This window comes from Erpetoichthys calabaricus (assembly GCF_900747795.2).
Source record: "Erpetoichthys calabaricus chromosome 1 unlocalized genomic scaffold, fErpCal1.3 SUPER_1_unloc_12, whole genome shotgun sequence".
Taxonomy (NCBI): Eukaryota; Metazoa; Chordata; class Cladistia; order Polypteriformes; family Polypteridae; genus Erpetoichthys; species Erpetoichthys calabaricus.
In genome coordinates, this window is record NW_026261577.1 from 1 (window position 1) to 24,786 (window position 24,786).

At 39.8% G+C, this 24,786-nt stretch overlaps 1 protein-coding gene across 1 annotated transcript; it reads left to right on the forward strand.

The window, feature by feature from the left end:
- Nucleotides 1-5,794: 5,794 nt before the first annotated feature.
- On the forward strand, nucleotides 5,795-8,164 carry LOC127525831 (zinc finger protein 160-like). The gene is made up of 2 exons (XM_051921629.1): nucleotides 5,795-6,708; nucleotides 7,045-8,164. The coding sequence occupies exons 1-2, from the start codon at nucleotides 5,890-5,892 to the stop codon at nucleotides 7,933-7,935; spliced, it is 1,710 nt and encodes a 569-aa protein (XP_051777589.1). The 5' UTR covers nucleotides 5,795-5,889; the 3' UTR covers nucleotides 7,936-8,164.
- The last annotated feature ends 16,622 nt before the right edge of the window (nucleotides 8,165-24,786 follow it).

Sequence of the window (24,786 nt, forward strand, 5' to 3'; positions counted from 1 at the left end):
GTCTGTTGATGGCATTTTCATCTGATAGCCAAGACTCGGCCACGGGTTTATTAAATGTTAGCTAAGACCCGGCAGTTAAAAGTGTCTTCTCATTAAACTTGTATCTCGCGAATATGGCATTGCAAACGGCAGCGGGTCAGTTCATGTACTTACGTGGGAGGCGTGATGACGCGATATATTTTGATATATATCAAAATACCCGCGCTTCGCAGCGGCGAAGTACTGCTTTAATATTTTTATTAAGAAGAAAAGTAAACCTTTTTAAACTGAGGGAAAATGAATCAATAATTATTTGTTAAGGATCTCTTTGTATACCACGGTGTCAGTTCGCCCCTCTGGTTGTAATATGACCAAGCTGTGTGCTGAGCTTACTCTTGAGCATGCAACGTACAGTTTGCTATGTGAAAATCAGTCTTGCCTCAAATCAATGCCAACCTTTTGTAGGGGTCTGTCCCTGAGACTTATTAATTGTCATTGCGAAGCAGAGCCTTAGTGGAAATTGGAGGCGTTTGAATTGAAATGGGAGATCAGAGGGTATAACGGGGATGCGAGGAATAAAAACTCTCTCCCCTGAGCCACCGCCAGTAAAAATAGTTGCCTCAATGACGTTCTTTTGCAGACACGTGACCTGAAGTCTCGTGCCGTCACAAAGTTTCAGTGGCTGTACGCAAATCCACAATCAGTTTCATATTGTTTTCGTACCTTATCAATTGTGTAATGTGTTTTTTGAACAGGTTTGATCCTGCTGCGTTCAGTCACTTCACGTGAGCCGCTGTCTTGTGTGATGTTGCGATGTCCACGGATTTATTTTATGACCCGGCAGTTAAAAGTTTCTCGCTACAGCAATTTTAACTCAATTACAAAGTGATCCAAACTGTCATTTATACCTCGTGTCTTCTCATTAAACTTGTATCTCGCGAATATGGCATTGCAAACGGCAGCGAGTCAGTTCACGTGCTTACGTGGGAGGCGTGATGACGCGATATATTTTGATATAAATCAAAATAGCGAAGTACTGCTTTAAAAATTTTATTAAGAAGAAAAGTAAACTTTTTTAAACTGAGGAAAATGAACCGGTTGTAGTATGACCAAGCTGTGTGCTGAGTTTACTCTTGAGCATGAAATCTAACGTGGTTTGTGCCCTTCAGAATGAAAACAGTTTGCATTTACCTCTTTAATAAAAGGCGAGCTTTTAAGCCTGAGAAATCACCTCGTAAATGCACACGTTTAATTGCACATGTGTTAATATGTATGCTTACACAGTATTAAAAGACACTCAAAAATTAACGTCATTTACCTTCGTTCCCGCGTTTGACTCGTGCTGTAAATCTCTTCCTTGTTTTTAGTTCACGTGATTACGTAGGAGGCGTGATGATGGGATACGTGACTCCGCCTCCTCCATTAGAGTATATGGACAAAAACCAGGTTCCAGTTATGACCATTACACGTAGAATTTCGAAATGAAACCTGCCTAATTTGTGTAAGTAACCTGTAAGGAATGAGCCTGCCAAATTTCAGCCTTCTACCTACACGGGAAGTTGGAGAATTAGTGATGAGTCAGTCAGTGAGGGCTTTGCCTTTTATTAGTGTATATATATATATATATATATGTATGTATATATATATGTATGTATGTATGTGTGTGTATATATATATATATATATATATATATATATATATATATATATATATATATGTGTGTATATATTTAAATTATTATTTAAATGATGTTAATCCAATAATAATAATTCATTATATTTATACAGCGCTTTTCTCTGTACTCAAAGCGCTATCCACACAGGGAGGAACCGGGAAGCGAACCCACAATCTTCCACAGTCTCCTTACTGCAAAGCAGCAGCACTACCACTGTGCCACCTGTGAGGACAATATCCTTCTTCCTGCAGCACCTCCTGGTGTGGCAGAATTGCGGCTAAACAGGGCCCAGTAAACATCCAGGCACCTCCAGGCTTCCATGCTCCAAACCCGTGGCCCCATTGCAAGCCAAGGGGGCTGCCCTCTATCATTATGGGGGAGACATTATCCAGAATAAGCTCTCTCTCTCTCTGTCTTTCTGTGCTGAAGGCATCCCTGCTGGGAATGGGCCCATTGTCGTTAATGTTCAGATCATGGAACAGAGAGCCATGACAAAACTTTAAACGTGGGCCTCTTGAGGAGTCCATTGTGAATTCCGGGGTGCAGTTCAGATCATTATCCTTTTATAGAAGCCATACTCTTTTCATTTTTAGCTTTTATAGATGGTGTGATGTTTGCTTCAGAATTTTCTAATATTTAATTGAATCCATTCTTCCCTCTACCAGTGAACAGTTCCTGGTGCTCCTAGCTTCAACACAAGCTTGAGACATGATTGATCTTCTCCCATCCTTAACAGTCAGAGACGTTTTCTTGTCATGGAATTCTGTCCTTTTTCCTCCAAACACACCTTTGCCATTTGGCCAAAAAGTTTTTTGACTTCTTCAGTTCACATGGTTTGGTTCCAAAATGCATCAGGCTTGTTTAGATGTTCATCTACAACCTTTGAATTTTGTGGTGAGGACAAAGAAAATCTTTTTTTTTTTGATGGCTCTTCCTTGGAGGTCATATTTCGGATGGTGTTGCTGTACAGTAGAACAGTGCATCACCACTCCAGAGTCTGACTACAAAAGACCTCCAGGAAGCTTTAAGGCACAGGGGTTTAGATTTGCCATTCTAGCAATGCTATGAGCAGTTGTCTTGGTCTTCCTGACCTCAACTTGTTTTCCACCATTGCTGTTAACTGCCATCTCTTAATAATGTTACCAGTTGAGGAGGTGGCTTCTTGAAAACTCTTTGACATCTTCTATAGTCTTTTCCTACTTTGTGACTATAAATTAATTTATTCCTCAGAGTGTTAGACAGCTGCTTAGAGGAGCCCATGGCTGCTGATTGCTGGGACAAGGTTTGAAGAGTCTGAGAATTTATACAGCTTTGAATTTTGCATCACCTGGCCATTCGTAATGATGACTGTGAACGAGCCAAAGCCCTAAGGAGCTAATTAGGGTCTGAGATGTTGGGGAAAAGATATCTGAGACTTCCGGTCTCTTGGGGTGCACAAACATTTCTGGGGTACTCCTCCTTTTTTCACTCTACAAATCAAAAATATGACACAAATCATGTTTAAAATGCAGAAAAGAATGTTTTATCTTTAACTTTATGGCTTTTGGAGATCAATTGATCTGATACTGACTTAACTATTCACAGTAATAGTTATTTTCATCAGGGGGGTCCCCACACATTTGCATGTCACTGTATATGAAATGTCATGAAAGTGTTCATCTTGGTAATGCTATGTCTGAAAAGAACCATCCTCTCGCCATTGTATATCGTGCATACATGTTATAGGACTTAAATGATGTAATCCTAAACTTTCTAATATAAAAAATTGTGGTGTTTCTAAAATGATAAATTGCAATTATTTTTGAGGGATACTCTGATTTTTTTTTTTGTCCTGACCTGATCATATGTCTGGTTCTTTTCAAACAGTACCATTATTGACAGCTAAGACACAATTGTTTCCTTAGCGGTTTTCCTGCTTTCACTGCATTGTTGAAAGTCGATGTGCTCAGCTGTGTGTTGTACCTAAACATTTCTCATCAAATTAGTTGTGGGAAATGTCTTTGCTTTAAATACACCACAACTAACAACTAACTTTTTCATTTTAAACTTTACAGAAAACATTCCTATCACATTTCAGATACTTGAATATATTTCCACACAGCAGTTATTTTCTTCATCAGTTTCCACTCAGTGTCAGTGCTGCACATGTCCTCAGCTTAACATATTCCATGTCATGAAATCAGTAGACCAGTCAACCAACTACAAGCCGATTTCACAATAAACAGCAAAAACTGGGCAATTTTAATTCAAGGCAAATTAATTTTTGTAACACTACTGTTTAATTCAGTTGTCTTTCTTCTTTATAGCGCTCTTCATTGAGTGCAGGCTTTGACTGCTTGATGTTTGCAGCCATAACAGAGATAATAATTCCATACATGAACACACACATTGGATCAAATAGACAGTAAAACCTGGCAAATTTTAGCTTACTCAACATAAGTAAGTCCTGATAGTAGATACCCTTTGACATTCTAATGGTGAGTATAAATGTCACCAGCGTGTCACAAAGGTTACCAGTCCTGGTGTCACCTGCCACTCTCCTATTGAGCTGAAACACCAACAGCTGTGCTCTTCCTCGGTTTTCTCATCTTCTAATTTTTCTCCGAGGTCACTGCAGCTTCTGTAGGCCTGTGCACTGAGGCGTCACTCATCCATTGCTCTCTTTTGCTTTGGTGAATGAAAGAAGACATTTTGTTGTTTGTTTTGGTGTCAAGTGGTTTAAGTTCAAGTGTGGATAAATGTCAGGACACATTCTATTTATTGAAGGTGCACTTTTCATAGTTGGCATGGCATTCAGTTTTATATAGTACCCTCCATAATGGCGGAGACAATGAAACATTCTTCTTGCATTTACTCCTTTAATCCATCATTTAAAATTACGAATTAAATAATTCAGATGTAATTAAAGTACAAATTACTAATTTTCATTTAAGGGGATTTGCAGACATTTCAGTCACACCTTGTAGAAATGACAGCACTTTTTCTGAATCGTCCTCCCATTTCAGGGCACCGTAATGTTTGGGACAATTGGTGCCAGAGGTGTTTGTGATTCCTCAGGTGTGTTTCATTGTTTTAGTCTTGCAGGCCTAAGACACCTCAGCTTACTCCTACCCACAGACTACCTTTGGTCTCTGTAGTTGCCATTGTTCAACATGAGGGCAAGAGCTGTGCCAGTGAAAGTCAAAGAAGCTGGAAATAAATAATGAAATCATTAGAGATATCGGAAAACCTTAAGATTGCCCAATTCAACTGTCTGGAATATCAATAACAAGAAAGAGCACACTGGTGAGCTCAGTAATCATAAAGGGACTTGTAGGCCAAGTAAGACCACCACTACTGAACACAACAGATGTTGCTGCAGATTTCATTTTGATCAGGACTTGCATACCCTGATGGTAACGATATTGCATGTATCTCTCTACCGTCTTAAGTGTACCATCCCGTACAGATGGCATTACATGGCTCAGGGTGACTGAGAGATTCCTCACCAGTCAGGCAGTTCATACTGAAAAGCTGCCATCGTCAAATAACCCACAGCTGTTAAGACCTGTAAGAGAACTGGGATTGTGCGATTTCTGCACGGTGGTCTCTGTAATGAAGGCTGCAGTTCAGCACACACTTCAAAGAGGATGACAGTAGGGAGTGTAAATCAGCTAAGTCATCATCATGATCCAAAATGTCATTGTGATACATCAAAACTCACTTCTTGTGTATCCTGTCAAACATCAGAATGTGAAATGTGCAATGAAATGAGATTTTCTATTCAGTTCTTCTTTTTTCCACCTGGAGTTGCTAAAATGCCAACAGAAATAAAGTCTGCATGGGACTTACAAATGCTCAAAACTTGAGGGAACTTTGAGCCAATTTAAATGTCAAGTTCTAGTTTTATAAATCCTAACTTTTGCATAAGAAACAGCTTTCATATATGTGGCCGAGCATAATGAAGTTTTATACATGTGGCCCTGGTGAGAAGTTGTAATAGAGAATGTAAAATTAACAAATTAAGTGTGTTTTCCAAGTACAACAAAAGTTTTATAATTGCTTATGCTGATCAAAGGTTGTTCCTAATTTCAGCCATCATGTATTTAATGTGAGTTAATGTTGATAATGAGGCAGCGAATTGAAAATAAGCTTTTTTTTCCCCTTCTTGTTTTAAATTTTACACAGGAAAGAAAGATCACTGCAGTGTGGAATGTGGCAGAGAATTCTCTAACAGGAGTGCTCTTCAGAAACACATGAGAGTTCACACCGGAGAGAAGAAATATTGCTGTAATGAATGTGGTAAACAGTTTTCACAAATGAGCCATCTTCAGATACACACGAGAGTTCACACCGGAGAGAAGCCATATTGCTGTAATGAATGTGGTAAACAGTTTTCACATAAAGGCAATCTTCAGCAACATATGAGAATTCACACTGGAGAGAAGACATATTGCTGTAATGAATGTGGTAAACAGTTTTCACGTATAAGCAGTCTGAGGGACCACACTAGAGTTCACACTGGAGAGAAGCCATATTGCTGTAATGAATGTGGTAAACAGTTTTCAGAGATGGGCAATCTTCAGAGACACACTAGAGTTCACACTGGAGAGAAGCCATATTGCTGTAATGAATGTGGTAAACAGTTTTCAGAGATGGGCAGTCTACAGAGACACACTAAAGTTCACACTGGAGAGAAGCCATATTGCTGTAATGAATGTGGTAAACAATTTTTACAGAGGGGCAGTCTACAGCAACATGTGAGAGTTCACACTGGAGAGAAGCCATATTGCTGTAATGAATGTGGTAAACAGTTTTCACACAGGGCCTGTATACAGAAACACACGAGAGTTCATACTGGAGAGAAGCCATATTGCTGTAATGAATGTGGTAAACAGTTTTCGCTGATGGCCAGTCTACAGAAACACACGAGAGTTCACACTGGAGAGAAGCCATATTGCTGTAATGAATGTGGTAAACAGTTTTCAGAGATGAGCAGTCTTCAGAGACACACTAGAGTTCACACCGGAGAGAAGCCATATTGCTGTAATGAATGTGGCAAACAGTTTTCAGAGGTGAGCAGTCTTGAGAAACACACGAGAGTTCACATGGGAGAGAAACCATATTGCTGTAATGAATGTGGCAAACAGTTTTTAGAGATGAGCAAACTTCACAGACACACTAGAGTTCATACCGGAGAGAAGCCATATTGCTGTAATGAATGTGGCAAACAGTTTTTAGAGATGAGCAAACTTCACAGACACACTAGAGTTCATACCGGAGAGAAGCCATATTGCTGTAATGAATGTGGCAAACAGTTTTTAGAGATGAGCAAACTTCACAGACACACTAGAGTTCATACCGGAGAGAAGCCATATCACTGTAATGAATGTGGCAAACAGTTTTTAGAGATGAGCAAACTTCACAGACACACTAGAGTTCATACCGGAGAGAAGCCATATTGCTGTAATGAATGTGGTAAACAGTTTTCACTAAAAGGCAATCTTCAGAAACACACGAGAGTTCACACTGGAGAGAAGCCTTATTGCTGTAATGAATGTGGCAAACAGTTTTCACAAAAAGTTGATCTTCAGAACCACACGAGAGTTCACACTGGAGAGAAACCTTATTGCTGTAATGAATGTGGTAAACAGTTTTCACATATGGGCAGTCTTCACAAACACACAAGAGTTCACACCGGAGAGAAGCCATATTGCTGTAATGAATGTGGCAAACAGTTTTCACAAAAAGATGATCTTCAGAAACACACGAGAGTTCACACTGGAGAGAAGCCATATTGCTGTAATGAATGTGGTAAACAGTTTTCAGAGATGGGCAGTCTACAGAGACACACTAGAGTTCACACCGGAGAGAAGCCATATTGCTGTAATGAATGTGGCAAACAGTTTTCAGACACGAGCAATCTTCAGAGACACTCTAGAGTTCACATCGTAGAGAAGCCATATTGCTGTAATGAATGTGGCAAACAGTTTTCAGCGATGAGCAGTCTTCAGAAACACAATAGAGTTCACACCGGAGAGAAGCCATATTGCTGTAATGAATGTGGTAAACAGTTTTCACATATGAGCAGTCTTCACAAACACACGAGAGTTCACACTGGAGAGAAGCCATATTGCTGTAATGAATGTGGCAAACAGTTTTCACAAAAATTCAATCTTCAGAAACACACGAGAGTTCACACTGGAGAGAAGCCATATTGCTGTAATGAATGTGGCAAACAGTTTTCAGACTCGAGCAATCTTCAGAAACACACTAGAGTTCACACCAGAGAGAAGACATAGTGCTGTAATGAATGTGGCAAACAGTTTTCAGAAATGGACAGTCTGCAGAAACACACAAGAGTTCACACTGGAGAGAAGCCATATTGCTGTAATGAATGTGGTAAACAGTTTTCACAGATAGTCAGTCTGCAGATACACACAAGAGTTCACAACAGAATAAAAAGGGTAGCAGTTCAAAAATCAGTGCATAAAAACAAGAACCCTTCCGGACTCAAGAGTGAGGTTCAGTCGCGTCCTGAAAAGTAAGCAAACTAAACTATTGTTGAGACATGAATCTCAAAGAGAAGCCATATTGCTGTTTGGAATGTGGCAAACAAATCTCTCAGAGCAGTACACTTCAGAGACGCACCAGAATTCCCACAGGAGAGAAGTACAACTGAACTGTCCTGACTAAAGAGTGAGTTTCACTTCTGAATGGACAGTAAGCACATGTAACGACTCAAATCCATCCTACTTAGTGTTGTGTCAAAAACAAATCAACATGGAAGAGAAATAGAAGTTTATATCCTTTTTCCTTTTCCAGAAACAAAATAAAGAACAGGGCGTCATACAAACGGCTTCTCACCAAAGCCCCTACGGCCTCCACCATGTGCCTAGCTCTGTTTTCATAACATACGTATTACATATAGAACTATTTAAAATATATTACACACATTTCATCAGAAAAAAAGAAAAAAAAAACACTTTACAATATACATAGCCTCACACAATAAACAATAGTTCAGCTTTATAATATTATATATTTTGCTCTTTTAATATAACAAAAAGTAAAAAAAACATACCTTGACAAAAAAAGAACAAACGGCTTCTCACCAATGCTTATTACATATTAAATCAATTACTAATAATTATAAACACAAACTATTAATACAAAATCAATAAAGTAAAATGTAAAATAAAATTAAAATCCAAAATATACACATGATCATGCTGTACACCACACAAAATTATTTTTTAACACTGTGGCAGTGCACTAAAAGAAGAATGCTTTTTTAAATTTTATTTGTTTTTGTTTGATTGCTTTTGATAATAAAACATACAGAACTGTATATAAGAACTCGGGCGGGGGGGGCACACAACTTATTTAACAATTGAGAATTACCAAATAATATACATGTCAAATAAATAGAATAAAATTAGAAAAAGCTTGGACAGAGCAGACTTACCTGCACTGCAGTGGTTCTCAAGCTGTGGGGCGAACAACCCTAGTGGGGGGCGCAAAGATGTGAAAAAAGAAAACAATCAAAAATATGAGAAATACATCTATTGAAACCGAAACAAATTAACTTAAACTACATTCTGATACTAGAAAAATAAATATAGCATTAGATAAATGTCGATAAAAGTTAAATAGGTATAATAAAATATGCATCTGTGATATATCATTAATTTAAAAAGAACAAAGTGGTATTAGTGGGCTCATTTAAAAAAAAAAAAAAAACGTTAGGGGGGCGCAATTAAAACTGTTATGAAAACTCGGTTTGCAAATACTTAAAGGTTGAGAAACGCTGCTGCACAGCATCCACCATCGCCTGAGGGTGCCTGCCGTCTGTGAGGAGTCGCATTAATTATCATCCGTACTCCAAATATGACACTAAGTTTACACAAACAATTGCTTTTGGGAAAATTCATACCTGAAAGATACAAAAAAAATTAAAAGACAGAATACACTTTGCTCCACATATTGCAGTACTGGATGTGCCAACAATTCTCACAAATCAGAATCTTCTGGGCCACAAAAGAATTCAGACTGGGAGCCACCTCCAGAAGTGGACTTTGTTGGAGAAGATCTACACCGGGGGCTGTCTACCCTTTGTCATGGCATACCACCTGAAAAAATATAAATGTTCTGAAATACCTGCATTTTATTTTGGTGTTAAATTGTTAATTACTGAACTGTTGTTATGTTAAACTAAAGGTGGAATTTCTTTTTTCACCCAGACAATGTTCTTTCCGAGAGCTTTTCTAAGGTACTAGTAATGTTCACCTGTCAAAGACTTGTGTTAGAGTGAATTTCAAAAGGATTTGATATGTTAGGACTGATAGGCACTGGCAGTGTGTCACCATGAGGAGGTCACTTCAGCTGTCTGTGCTAATACTGGAAAAGAAAAAGAAATGCCAGTAATTGTGTCTCAAATGTTGTAAGTCTCTTCAGCGTCAGTAAATATTATTATTATTAATGTTATTGTCAAAAAGTTTAGTAAAGTCACGCCTTTGGACCAGATTGGGTTTCCTGTTCCTGAGAGACTTTGCATTCCACTATCTTGGTTTACTTACAGTGTGCTTACTTTATTGTTGTATATTATTTGTTGCTTGAATAAATTACAATCACCTGTCTGTCATCTCCAGTCATTTGACGGTGACTCCTGCACTCGGCTTTCTGTTGGCCAAACCCTGTGAATTAGCACATTTTCCAGAGGTCCATGAATCCCCTCTTTTACATGGTCCTTTGAGCCGAAAGCTAAACCGGCCCACCCGAGAGCAAAATGGCCAAGGCAGTGTGTGCGGAGGAGCCTAACCTCATCTCTAGTGCACTGGACATCGATGTAGAAGAGAACATCTGAGTTGAAGTCTGCTTAAGCAACTGGCTAAATAAATAGGCAGAAATGCAATAATGTTTTATTTTTCATCTTCATATCATTTTAAAGACAGAATTATTGACAAAACCAATCAAAGTTCCAACTAATTTGCATTGTTGTGTGGCTCTGAAGTATTAATTAATTAATCCTACTTTGAGCCATTCACTAATTAGTGTTGTACTGTTTGTTCATTTGTTTCTGTTACACAAAACTTTTCAATAAAGAAACCAACATAATTTAATATACAGAGGCAACTGATTATTAAAACTGTTTTGTATTAGAAAGTAATCCCTGAGTTATTTCTGCTTTAAAGAAAAATATTAATTTGCTTGAAGGAAATATGACAAATTGTAATTAATACAAAGTGACTTTTGATTACAAATTTGAACTGAGAGATTAATTGCAATTGAATTTTTAATCAGGTGTCCTCATGCAAACACATAATTTAGAGCCATTACAAATGATGAAAATCATAATAATTGTGTACAATATCCAGCGCCATTTCTTGCTCTATGAAGTCTCCACAGAAGCAGAGGGCCATCGAAGCCACTAAGGGCCCCCAAGCTGCAAGTTCAGCCTCAGTATATTTGTGGAGTATGAACATCACCTGTCTGTGTGTAGCCAGCTAAGCCCCGTCATGTGTTTCATGAAGCACTTACAGTATCTGATTACAAATTAAACATTTGATTTAAACAAAACTCCGCTGCAGTGGCAGGAAAGCTTTGGCTTGTGTTTGTGGGGTAATTAATTCAAAATCAGTGATTATCACCAGACAGTCGTGTCGCACAATGAGTGACGTCTACCGCCAGGAATGATGGGAAGGCTGACTGAGAGTCAGGAGGAAAATAACAGGAGCGAAAGTCACATTGATACCTAAGATGGCATGAAAAACGTAAAAAGAAGACACTTGAAGAGAGAATGTGCTCAGAATGAAGGTAAAGCATTTGTTAACGATGATGCGATGGATCAGAGGTGGGAAGAATAGAAATAAAACAACTTCGTTACTGTGCTTAAGTAGAATTTTCAGGTAGGTTATCTGTATCTTTACTTGGGTATTTTATTTATTTGAGACTTTTTACTTGAACTCATTGCATTTAAAAGGAAAAAAATCTGCTCCCTACAACATAAATAAATCAATAAAACATCCGCAACTTACTATGTAACAACAACAACATTTATTTCTATAGCACATTTTCATATAAATAATGTAGCTCAAAGTGCTTTACATAATGAAGAAAAGAGAACTAAAAGACAAAGTAAGAATTAGAATAAGAGAACACTAATTAACAGAATAAGACTAAGGTCCGATGGCCAGGGAGGAAAGAAAAAAAAAAAAAAAAAACTCCAGACGGCTGGAGAGAAAATCAAATCTGCAGGGGTTCAAGGCCACGAGACCACCCAGCCCCCTCTGGACATTCTACCTCACATAAATGATCAGTCCTCCTTGTATTTAGGGTTCTCATGGAAGGACTTGATGATGGCGGTCATGTAGACTTCTGGCTTTTAATCCATCAATGGAGGAACATAAAGGTGCTTTGATCAGGTGGTGGTGGTGCAGGTCAACACCACAGAAAACCAGGAAAAGATACAGAAGAGAGAGTAGGGGTTAGTACGGATTGTAGAGCCACCATGAATAGTTACGATAATGAACTGAATACACAGAGTATCAGGATTAAATGAAGGTGAACTTATCAGAAAGTCATGTTACAGTAATGTGTTTTCAGCAGTTTGTTAAAGTGCTCCACTGTATCAGCCTGGCGAATTCCTACTGGCGGCTTTTCCAGATTTTGAGGTGCATAACAGCAGAAGGCCGCCTCGCCACTTCTTTTAAGTTTTGCTCTTGGAATTCTAAGCAGACACTCATTTGAGGATCTGAGGTTACAATTTGGACTATAAGGTTTCAGACATTCCGATATATAAGATGGGGCGGGATTATTTAAGGCTTTGTAAACCATAAGCAGGATTTTAAACTCAATAATTTTATTAAATTATTTGCATGTGTATGCAAAATTGAAGGACTATTCCATCTTAGATATATTTCTCTTCTGGTTCATCCTGCTTCCATTTCAAAACCGGTCCCCAGCCGACATGGCATTTCTCGGCAAGCTACTGAAGTAGGCTTACAAAATAAATCAAACTCTACATGCAGCGCAAATGTACTTCTCCAGAGTCCAGCTAGATTCCATGCTCAGGACCATCAACCCCTTCACTAAATCATACAAACACACGCATGAAATCGCTCAGTCCAATCCAACAGCATCTGTACGAATGGTTTTCAAGGAATACCCTGAGCAGGATTTACGACGATACAATGTCCCGACATGTCACACCGATGTTGCAGAGAGTTTCATCAGAGAAGATGGAGAACCGCCTGCCGAAAGGGACATTTGCATCTATCCCATAGGCAACTCCCGTAAACAGATTTCCACGCTCAATATGAATTGCGATCCTGTGGTTTACACACTTTTATTCCTTTATGGAGACATTGGCTGGCATAAAGATTTACAACATGTTTCTGATATAAGAACCGCCAAGCGAATCAGGATTACTCAACGTCATTTGTACGCGTACAGATTATCAATGAGGAATACATTTAGTATTTTACACTCCAGCGGTAAACTATTCCAACAGTCTGTCGTAGATGCGTATGTTAAAACAGAGGACGCGCGTCTCAACTATCTCAGATCACATCAACAAGATCTGCGCGTGGAACAACACAAAGGACTATCAGACACACTGCAAGAAAAGGCTGAAAATAACAACATACGTGTAGGAATAATGATCAGGTTACCGTCCACATTTCCAGGAAGTCCAAGATACATGCAACAAAACTACCAGGATGCCATGACCATAGTACGTAAATTCGGAAAGCCTGATTTATTTATCACTTTCACATATAATTCTACATGGACTGTCGGATAGCCAAAGACCGGAGCACAGACCTGACATTGTAGTACGAGTCTTTTGGATTAAGATGAAGGAATTACTTACAGACATTCTACAACAACATCTTTTTGGGGTTCTTATTGATTACGTAATCGAATTTCAGAAGCGCGGCCTTCCTCATGTCCACATGCTGTTTACTCGTCACAATAATTCTAACAACCACTCTTCAGCCCCGGTCAGTTGTTCGTGGCTTTTTTAGGGTTAAAACTTTCGACTCATTATCTGTCGTCTCCACCAAAACACCTACAATATTCACAACTGCGTCTATCAAGGAGTATTTATTTCTTCTTGATTTCTGAATTCCTTTCTCACCGTTTTCCGTTCCTATTCTCACACCGCTGTGTCCTACGGCGGGTGTCGGCTAGTTATATTTATTGGCACAATGTATGTCTTTCATTTCTGTGAATACAAAACATTAAGTACACGGGAGAGAAGCGAAAGGAACAGCACAGGCAGCAACTGTGATGATTTAAAGGGCGAAGATATCGTCAAACCAAAGTGAAGCAACGCTGGGCTTATTAATGATATCGAAGATACAAGGAGGTCACAAAATACGCCCCTTAACAAGTGGTTGGCACAAAAACGAGCCTTGGTGGTGAATGCGTCGCCTTTTGTGCCAACCATAAAAACAAAAGGTGATGGCGTTCAAAATTCACCTTCTGATATTAAAGAAACACATTGGAGAGAAACATCTGAAGAACTTCTGGTTGTGCAGGAATAGTTGGCATTCGCAGCAGGGTGTCGATTAAAACACTTGGAAAGTAGATTTCAGATCCAAACTCTAATATGCAGATATAGACGTACATATACGTGTGTGTGTGTGTGTGTGTGTGTGTGTGTGGTATACAATTAAAAGTTAAAGTAGAACGAGTCTCAGATCCCAAATTACACATAAAGGAAAATAGATAACGTTGCAAAATCTTGTAAAAATATGAATCAGAAAATGACAACACTAAAGTTGGTCACTAGATGGCACCATTGTAACTACAGACACTATTGAGAAGCGTTTCACAAAATTAAAATAGTAACAAAAATAACGTTATTAATAAATTACATATTCTGAGTTAACGGTGCCTTATAAGAACTACAGAAACAAAGTTCTCAAAAATATACTATAATATAATAATAGCTTATTGGTTCTAAAATAAACCATATATGCGCAAACATTTTAATATGAACACAATTCTTATTTTACAATTCTTATTCCAATCTTATTTGCAGTGGTGATGGACAGGCTGACAGACAGACGACATTAGACAGGAGTCCCCGTGGACTGTGATGTTTGCTGATGACATTGTGATCTGTAGCGATAGTAGCGAGCAGGTTGAGGAGACCCTGGAGAGGTGGAGATCTGCTTGGTAGAGAGATATCAATAATAAGGAGACACGGCTCACATTTCAAGGTGCACCTCCCAGCATGCACGAGAGCGCATATTATGGGATGTTAAAATAAACGAAGGAGATGCACGTGTGCTGCAGTAGTCATTTCCGTGTACAGAAAGTGCTCGTTGAATGGTGAGCTGTGGTAATAATAATGTAGCGCCCCCTGAGTCCTGACCTGAGAGAGACGCGCTGCTCAGGTGGTCGAGACCTGTCTGAGAAGGACGGGACTCCCTGGAGAAGCCGACAGAAAAGCAGCTCTGCCATCTCCGTTTTACAGACGCAGCACTAAGTGTGCACAGTAGCGGCCAGGAGACGTGCCGGGGGTCCAGCTGCCAGGTGGCCTGTTCGCCTGTGACTCTCGCAGAGCCGACTGCCAGGGCCATACGAGTGCAGCGCTGTGTCTGCGAGCGCCGATCTCCAAACTGATTTTATTTTTTTTTTGACGGCGTCTCCGGCAGTCCCGACGCTTCGACCAGTTTAGCACGTGTGTGACATTTACTGCTTTTGTCGGTGGTAGAATCGCGGTCTGCCTGGGGAATTATTTGGGTTACAAAAAGTGTGCCAACATAGAAAAACGGCTGGAAATGCTGCTCTACCATCATTAGTGTGCCTGGCACGCAAAGAAATATCGCGGTATCTGCCATCTCACTTAGAAACTGACACCGTGCGTTACTGGAGTGGTCATGTTGTATTCTTTGCATAAATTACTGAAGATGCTGCAAACTGAAATAATGGTGAGGTAATAATCGTCTATTTCGTAGAATTCTGACATCATATTAGGGAGTCGTCACTGCACGCTACCTGACAGCAGAGCCGCCGTAAGGTACAAGGCAGATGCATAAGATCACTATTTGTATTTTATATGTGCGGCCGAATAGAAATGACAACAATCTGAACTACCATTTGATAGACGTGCTGAATCCGAGGAGGTGAAGTCTTTCACTGCGGCCATGTAAGTAAACATTGTGTTCAATATTTAGGAAAACATAATGACGCCTTTAATGGGTCCAGCAACAAATCATTTACAGAGAATAATGGCAAAAAGTTTCGAATAAGGAAATATCGGAGTTGCGAAATTCAGCATGAAGCGATCAATCAAAAAATAAAACCGAAATAAAGGAGCGCAACCAGAAACGTAAATATCTTTCCGTTCTTTTGGACATTAACAGATATCAGTCATGAGGAACAGTTAACATTTATAATAAGAATTGAGGAATTTCCAAACGATGACATCTCAATAAAAGAATATTTCCCTGATTTTCTATCAGTTATTAAACTACAGGATCTAACTGAAGGGCTCAGAGGCCATCTTGCCGATACGGGGTTATCTCTCCAAGACAGCAGGGGACAAGCTGAAGATAACGGCGCCAATGTGGTTGGGAAGCACCAAGGAGCGGGGCCGGCTCTACGCTGGGGCAAGAGTGGGCAATGCCCCCTTAAACAAACGTCCTGCCCCCTTAAATCAAACTTTTATAAGTAAAGAAAGAAAATAATAGATTACCCACAAACTGAATATGGACAATATTTACTACAGTAGCTGAAAAATCCACTGGAAAAGGCACAAATGAGATGATAGGTTTTACCTTTTGTTCGCTCTTTCCCTCCGTGCTCTGTTTGTGCGCATGCTCACACAGCACTCGGCAGAGATCCCCCACTCACCCTCCCGCCACCTAAACATCCAATCACTGTTAGTATGCAAATGACCCGGTGTCAGGTTTCTCAGTAGGCAGGGCAGAGCAAAATGACCTGCACAACAGCGGGAGGCTTTGAAGAAGCAGCAAATCTCTGTCGTCAAAATCATAGCGACTCGTGAGATAATTAACAACCACTAAAAATATACATCTATATTTGTACAGTCAATGGGGGACTAGTCCATTGTTCTTCTCACAGTTTCAGTCTGGTAGAGAAGTGTTTCTTTCTCGATCCCACAAGCACCACTGTGAGCCTGTCTGCTGCATAGAGCCGACTGGAGGACCTGTGTCTGTCTGTCAGACCCCGACACAAAGCCCCGCCCCAGCTTTCAACTCTGCACTCCACAGTTTTCTCGTTTCATATTCTGATGTAATCACAGTGATTTTAGTAAAGCTTATTCACTTTCCACCCCAGCTTCCAGCAGCAAACAAAGGGAAAGTTAGTGCTGTGAGATGCATCCTTTTTTCCAAGCTTTTAAAAAGTGATGCTGCTGCTGGTACCTCAGAGACAGCAGCTAGCATGTCTACTCCTGTGGCATCAACAGGCACTGCTTCTCCTGTACCTCTGCCAACAATTGCTACCGCAAAGCAACCCGCTCAGCTACCCAGTGACTTAAATGGCAATACACCATCTCAGCCAATACTGGCTAGTTACCCCAAACGTGTATTTGGCAATCCAGACCGTGTCAGAGAGGCTGAGAGACAACTCACCTTGGAATGCACATCCCTAATGCGGTCCTCGCCAGACTCTGTGCACGTGACACCCCAAGGTGATTTTAGTATGGAATGTTTATTTTTGGTATTTAATACATTTAATGTGTACTGTGAATAAAACCATGTACTCTTTGACTCTTTCAAACAGAGCCACAGCCTTCAACATCAGCCCTGGCCACATCCTTGGAAGTAGCATGTCCCACAGACCATCTATGGCAACTTTTGCGTGTTTCCGAAGCTCAAAGAGTCCACAGTGCCACTGCAGATGCCACTGTGGAGGTGAAGAGATATCTAACAGATGCCTATCTTGGTAGACAAGAAGATCCACTCCTGTACTGGAAAGAGAGAATAACTGTTTACCCCAATCTTTATCAGCTTGCCATCAAATATCTTTGTCTGCCAGCAACGTCTGCTCCCAGTGAACGCATTTTTTCAAAGGCTGGGGAAGTCCTCTGCAAAAAAAGGAGTCGCCTGAAGCCCAGCACAGCACAGCAAATCATTTTTCTAAATAAAAATGTCTAAAACCGCTGCACTCGCCAACTTTATTGAAAGCTTCCCAGGTCAAAGTTCTTGAGCGTCCACATCCCAGTGATACTTGAAATGGTTGTGTTGACAGAAACTTGAATGTGTTTGGCTATTTGGCCACCTCGGACTTTGGAAGGAGCGCTGGGATTAACTGCAGTTCTAGTTCTACACTCTTTTTTATTGGATTTGTACGACTATTTCACTCCAGTTTTTATGGAGTTGTAAGTGTGTGTTTTTGGTGTTTTTTCCCTCTGTAAAGGTGAGTTATTTTTAAGTAACATTTTGACATCTTGATGTATTAAGTATCAGAGTACAATGGAACTGTTTTAACTTAACTCAACCCATGGTATGAGGGTCACAATTGTTCACTTCAGAAACCTTGTCCATTTTTATTATATACAGCTTTATAGTCTACACTGATTTAGATGAATTTTTTACTTAAATGTAACTTGTAAATTACTATAGTTACTGTTAATATTCAGAATTAAGGGCAATTTTGTTGCTTTCAATGTTTTCCAGGACTACCAGAAACTACAATGCATTTTGGATGAGTTTTGAGAAGTGATTTAGGCCTAACAAATGTCTCAAGATCAGCACTCTGTCAAAAACCACTGGCGAGGCGGACACTTTGGAAATTTAAGAGGCAAGTGTTTCTGTAAATTTGTTGTTTTGTTTTTATGTTTGGCTGTATAACAAGTAAACCTGTACCACTTTGGGGAAATGCAGTGAGGTAGTATTAAATTTAAGATATAAATTACATTTTGTGTTTACAATCTGGTGGCTTGGACCAATGGTTCATTTTACAAACCTTTTACCCACAGTATGAGACAAATACAGGTAATCCTGCCAGTATACAGTAGTTATGAAACACATGTTATGACGGCATTCATTTTAATGGCAGCCAGTGTGTAGCTTGATATTTTGCTGATTAACAGAATTGAAGTTGGGAGTGGGTTAGACCTGCTGTGGCCAGTTACTTTAGGCAGAGGTGACCGTCTCAAGCCAAGTCTTTCCATCTTTGGAGATGAGGGTGCATTGTCCCCATGTCACAAGGCTCCTGATGGCATACTTTGAGAAGTTGGTGCACTTGTTGTCAATGCTGAGATTAGTAAACATGACTTTTCAATGCCACACTTTAAAGGCCTACTTTATTTGTCTTAAGTGATCCTGTAGTTTCTATTTAGCAGGTTTCTGCTACTCCTGCTGTCCTAGAAAAGACTCTGCTTGCCAGAATCCCACAAGACTGATTTAGTTCTTGGTATGTACCCTACTGTTCATAACAGTACACTGGACATTTTATTAAACAATATTTTTGTTTGAACATATCGTATCATTAACATTTAAATCATGGTTGGTATAACAAATACCTGATACTTTACTTATGGGTCTCAATTGTTAAGCATGATGTTAATACAAAATGTCTGTTTCAGGTGACTCACTAATGACTGCACAGACGATGCTGAGCCTTGAGAGCCAAGTGGTGTGTGAGGGGCGACGTTCACCTGCGTCTTTTTGTGAATGGAATTGTACTGATCAAGTTTTCTACAATAAAAATACAAAGAAGCAGCACTGACCCTTAATTTCTATGAAAGTGCAAAAAACATTGACATGTAAATTGTTTTTTGTGCTTTAAGGGTTTCTAAAGCTATTCAATCTTACTACTATGCTTTGGTTTGGTTCTGCTTATTCTACGCTATTCAGAGAATTCTCTTATCAAGACTGTTCACAACAGCATGTTGAGTTACAGAAAATGTAATTTGTGAAATGACAACCTCTATGCAAAATTAATTTAACAACTGAAGACAGTTTGTAGTTATTTGTACAAGATGTGCAATGTGAGCAAAACTAGAACTCGGTACATGGCAGAGGAGCACACCGACATGCAGATTAAGTCCAGTTTTTAAATGTTTTCATTGTAAAGTTAATCAAAACCTTGTAATCTGACAGTCTGAGTCATCTGTGAAGAAAAATCCTCTGCAGTGTGTGACTTTGATGTGGAGGACATTTGTGTTCATGCAGACCTTGTATGTATCTGTTCCTAGTTTTAGTCTTGTTCCAATTATGAATTCAGTTTTTGTACACTGGCCAGCACTTTTCTAGTCCTTAACTTTCTGAATCATTAGCAGGAAAAGAATCTGTACACGTTCATTAATGCAACTGGACAGAACTGGTTGGTTTTTGTACAAATTACTTTGTCTGCTCATGTTTTTGGGTTATTACAAACTGTCTTTATTAAAACTTAATTTGAAATGTCAAACGGGCTGAAAGTGTAGGTTTTTTCTTGGTTTTTGTAGGATGTGCAACAAATTTACTTTGCATTGTCCAGATTTGTTTTTCATAATGACACATTTCTTTATATTCTACAAAGATGGGACTATTCTGGTTTGAATTTTAGTAGTTATTTTAATAAAACTTGTGCACAATTGATGATAAAGGAAACTGTAATGAATTGTCATTGAGTTATTTCAATTAAGCATCTGTGTATTGCATTATGTGTAAACATTACAGTACTTTAGTGCAAATTTAAGAGCATTTCACATTAGATTACTGGCAGTGTAATGTATTGTAGATACAGTATTACTGTTTTACTAGCAATTCTTCTAGTTATTGCAAAACTTAGTGACAGTTAGTGATGAACCAATCACATTTCCACGAGGTGTAGTCTAGTTTGGTTGAAGAGTTAAATTCAAATACTGATATATGCTGGTTTTACATTGGAATTAGAATATGAATGTACATTATGCAGATTAAATTCCCGATTAGAAGTCTAACACCAACCAGGTTTTCAAGGAGCATTGCCGCATAATCGGAACTATCAATCAAACGCATCAGGCAACGGCAATCTGCAATCGCCAGACAGATGCTGACCAGGTTTGTTATTGAACACGAGACCTGGCTGTGCGACTGGCGTAATTGTTCAAGCCACCGTTACGTTTACTTCTAAACAACGGTAATCAGTGGTGGCGCCTAACGTATCTAGTCAACGTTGATCCGATTAATGCAGAATAATTACTTGCTAAGCGTATGTCGATTTACAATGCTTGACATTATTGCCAATTATAATTTTTGATTTCAAAGATGTATATCACAACTTCATAGACATTCGGTATTCGTCCACAATGCTCTAAGAGTTTACTGTTAATGTGCTGTTAATACAAATGGCCAGGAGGTGTCCCTAGAGAGGTGAGTGTCAAATGCTTCAAAGCTTCAATATGATTTCCGACACAATTGCTTCAAACGTGTTGATTATTCGTGAGGCTTCACTCCGCCCATCACTAGTTCTTACTACAAAGCGAGGAGGCAGCGTGGTTTCATGTAACAATCGCTCTGGATGACGTCAGCCATACGCGACAGGCAGCTATGAACCGCACAGTGAAAAAGATTATGAGATAATCTGCCTAATTACGACCTTACCACGGGTTCGGCGCTTCAGTTTGACGCCACTTACAGCTCTTGTAGAGCGGTGATATAAAAAGCAGACGGCTGGGCTTTTATTTATTAAAGTAGTGTGGGATGGTAGGAGATGGGTTTAACTGCAGCCTGCAATTCGTATGATGTGCGTCTGATAATGCCGACAACATTAATCACGAAATGCCCATCGCGTACCCCGTTACACTATGGTTAAGATTAGGCTTGTGGGAGGGTAAGGGTTTAGGTACGTGCTTATGTTTACAGGTACTCGTCTGCACACTTGTACGGAGCCCCTGAGGAGATATGGTGTTTTTTGTCTTCCTGGGAAACAACTTGGTGTGTACAGATTACTATCTTGTGCCCACCACTTACTTTAGCCTGCGCACCAGGTACTTTAAGGTCGCACCGGCCAATACTGCGTGTGCGCCGCCGCATACATTCAGATGAGCACCAAATGCCATCGTGTGCTACTGTACATTATTTTCTGGAAACAGGACATATCACTGGGCAGTCCACAGAAATGGATATTGGCAAGTTTATAAAAGCAGGCTATGGATTCAAGCCCAGATCGTTAAATCCGTGAAGCAGCACCGCTAACCACTGCACTAATTTATATTGAAATGACATTAGTTAGCCATCTATCTATCTATCTATCTATCTATCTATCTATCTATCTATCTATCTATCTATCTATCTATCTATCTATCTATCTATCTATCTACTTACTGAGCCGCAGCTTCTTGAACTCCTTACTGAGTAGCAGGTTGTTGATAATCACATTCCCTCATTTTATTGTATTTTCCATTAGTGCTCGACATGAGTGCTTCATCATTACTATGAAGCTCTCATGAGCCGGACGTGGAAACCGAATCTGATTATAGCAAGACACGTGTTAACCTTCTCAGATCTTCTTCTGTAGCTATTGTCATTTTTATATATGGTCTCTATTTTTGACTAGACTTCTCCAAAGGAGGTTTTGCTGTGATTTTGTATGACCAGTGCTTTATTGTAACATGCTTGTTATGAAGAAAGGCAGACTTGCAATACGCTGTAGTCGCTGTGGTGTGTCGGTTAGAACACAGGAACTAATCCAACCATTTCAAGAAATCGCTTTAATGTTGAGATGCCAAATTTCACATGAAGTAGAACAACTGTACAGGTAGGTGAGTAGGTATATGTGTGGTTCTAACAGGCAAACAACAAAATAAGACATTTAGTACATATATACATGTTATCTCACTATGCTATACACAAATGTCCAATAAGTGGAACTATAGCTTCACACTTTCAATACAAGGTGTTTGCAATTACAAGTTCAATGTGGAAACGTAAAGTATTAACCTAACTACTAATTCAGAACAGTTTTCTATCTAGCCTTTAACACTTAACTTCTAAATATGTACATAAGCACTTACATTTGGTCAGCAACGCACAAACTTAAACTTTCTCCAGCGGCTCCAGTAGTTCCGGCTTTCACGAGGTACATCTCACATACGCGCATGCACCCTGCACACGCCACGGTTTTCACGTTATCATGCTTCAGCACCTTAAAGGCACAGGAGGCTTTTTACAGCCGCCCCCAAATTTGATATACCAAATTTGACCTTTTACATCATTCTGAAGGTTTGTCACTGGAAGGCTCATCATCAGGAATTCTTGGAAGTTCTATAAGTCGGGTCACAGGTCGAGTATACACTTTTCCATTAATCCGTACTTGAGCTGTTCGAACTCGTCCATCAGCTCCTGGTATGACGCGTAGCACTCTACCTACAGGCCATGAAGCTCTGGGTAACTGTGGATCAAGAAGCATTACTACCTTTCCATCTGCTAGATTAGCTGCCTCTTTCTGCCACTTCTGACGTGTCTGAAGATTCAGATAGATAGATAGATAGATAGATAGATAGATAGATAGATAGATAGATAGATAGATAGATAGATAGATAGATAGATACTTTATTAATCCCAGGGGGAAATTCACATATTCCAGCAGCAAAAATATTAAAGAGTAATAAAAAATGCAGGTAAAAAAAAAACAGACAATAACTTGAATAATGTTCAACGTTTACCCCCTCTGGTGGAATTGAAGAGTCGCATAGTTTGGGGGAGGAATGATCTTCTCAGTCTGTCAGTGGAGCAGGACGGTGACAGCAGTCTGTCGCTGAAACTGCTCCTCTGTCTGGAGATGACACTGTTTAATGGATGTAGTGGATTCTCCATCACTGAATCCATAATTGCTGAGTGCCCGTTGCTCTGCTACGGATGTCAGACCGTCCAGCTCTATGCCAACAATAGAGCCTGCCTTCCTCACCAGTTTGTCCAGGCGTGAGGCATCCTTCTTCTTAATGCTGCCTCCCGAGCACACCACTGCGTAGAAGAGGGCACTCACCACAACCATCTGATAGATTCAGTAAGTAATACTTAAAAAAGCATGACCAGAAACGATCTGCCAGCACCTGACTGTGTCTCCACCTCCTTCTAGTTAAGAGATCTGATTCAGGATAGACAACCTGAGGAAGAGAGGAGTCAGGCCGCCCCATAAGCAGATAGTTGGGGGTCACTGGGCCAAGATCAGATAAATTGGAAGAAACGTACCCCAAAGGTTTTGCATTTAAGGTCCCTTCTACTTCCACTAGAATTGTCCTCAGCACCTCTTCAGTAACTGTTTGGGACCCCAAGGTTATGTTAAGTGCAGTCTTTATCGAACGAATCTCCCACTCTCAAGCACCACCAAAATGTGGTGCACCTGGTGGATTGAACTGAAACCTAATTTTTTGTTTGGCCAGAAGCAACTTAAGATTATTTGTTAAACTTGCAAAGGCTTCACACAACTCTCGATTACTTCCACGGAAATTTGTACCTTGATCACAAAGCAATTCATAGGGTTTTCCACGTCGTGGAATAAAGCGTCGAAGGGTCATTAAGAAAGAATCTGCATTCATGCTATTAAATATGTCCAAATAGACACACCTGGTTGTAAGACATTTAAATATTACTCCCCATCTCTTTTCATTACGACGGCCGACCTTCACAGTAAAAGGTCCAAAGCAATCCACTCCAGTACTATAGAATGCTGGCTTAAATAAACGGAGCCGGGCTGGTGGCAGATCGGCCATCTTAGGCATTTGAGGTTTAGCTCACCATCTTTGATGCTCTCTGCAAACATGCTGATGTTTCCTAATTGCCTCTCTTCCTCTCAGGATCTAGTATGTGCGCCTAATTTCAGCAAATAAACTTTCTGGTCCAGGGTGACTAAGTTGTTCATCAAATCTTTGAATCAGCAATTTTGTCACAGGGTGAGTAGGAATCCAATACAATAGGATGCATTGCATCACATTCTAACTACTCAGCTCGTCGCAGCCTACCACCAACTCTGATAATTTCACTGGAATGGTCAAATTCTGCAGATAAGGCTATCAGTCTGCTACTAGAAGAAACAGGTTTACCTTCTTGTAGTTGACTGAACTCATCAGGAAAACTATCTATTTGAGCCCTTCGTACAAGTAGCAATTCAGCCCTTTGGTAATCAGAGGCACAAAGTTGATGATCTTGCTCAGCTCCTTCAACTAATCTCACAGTGGCTTCTAACAGATCACCATAGGTGCG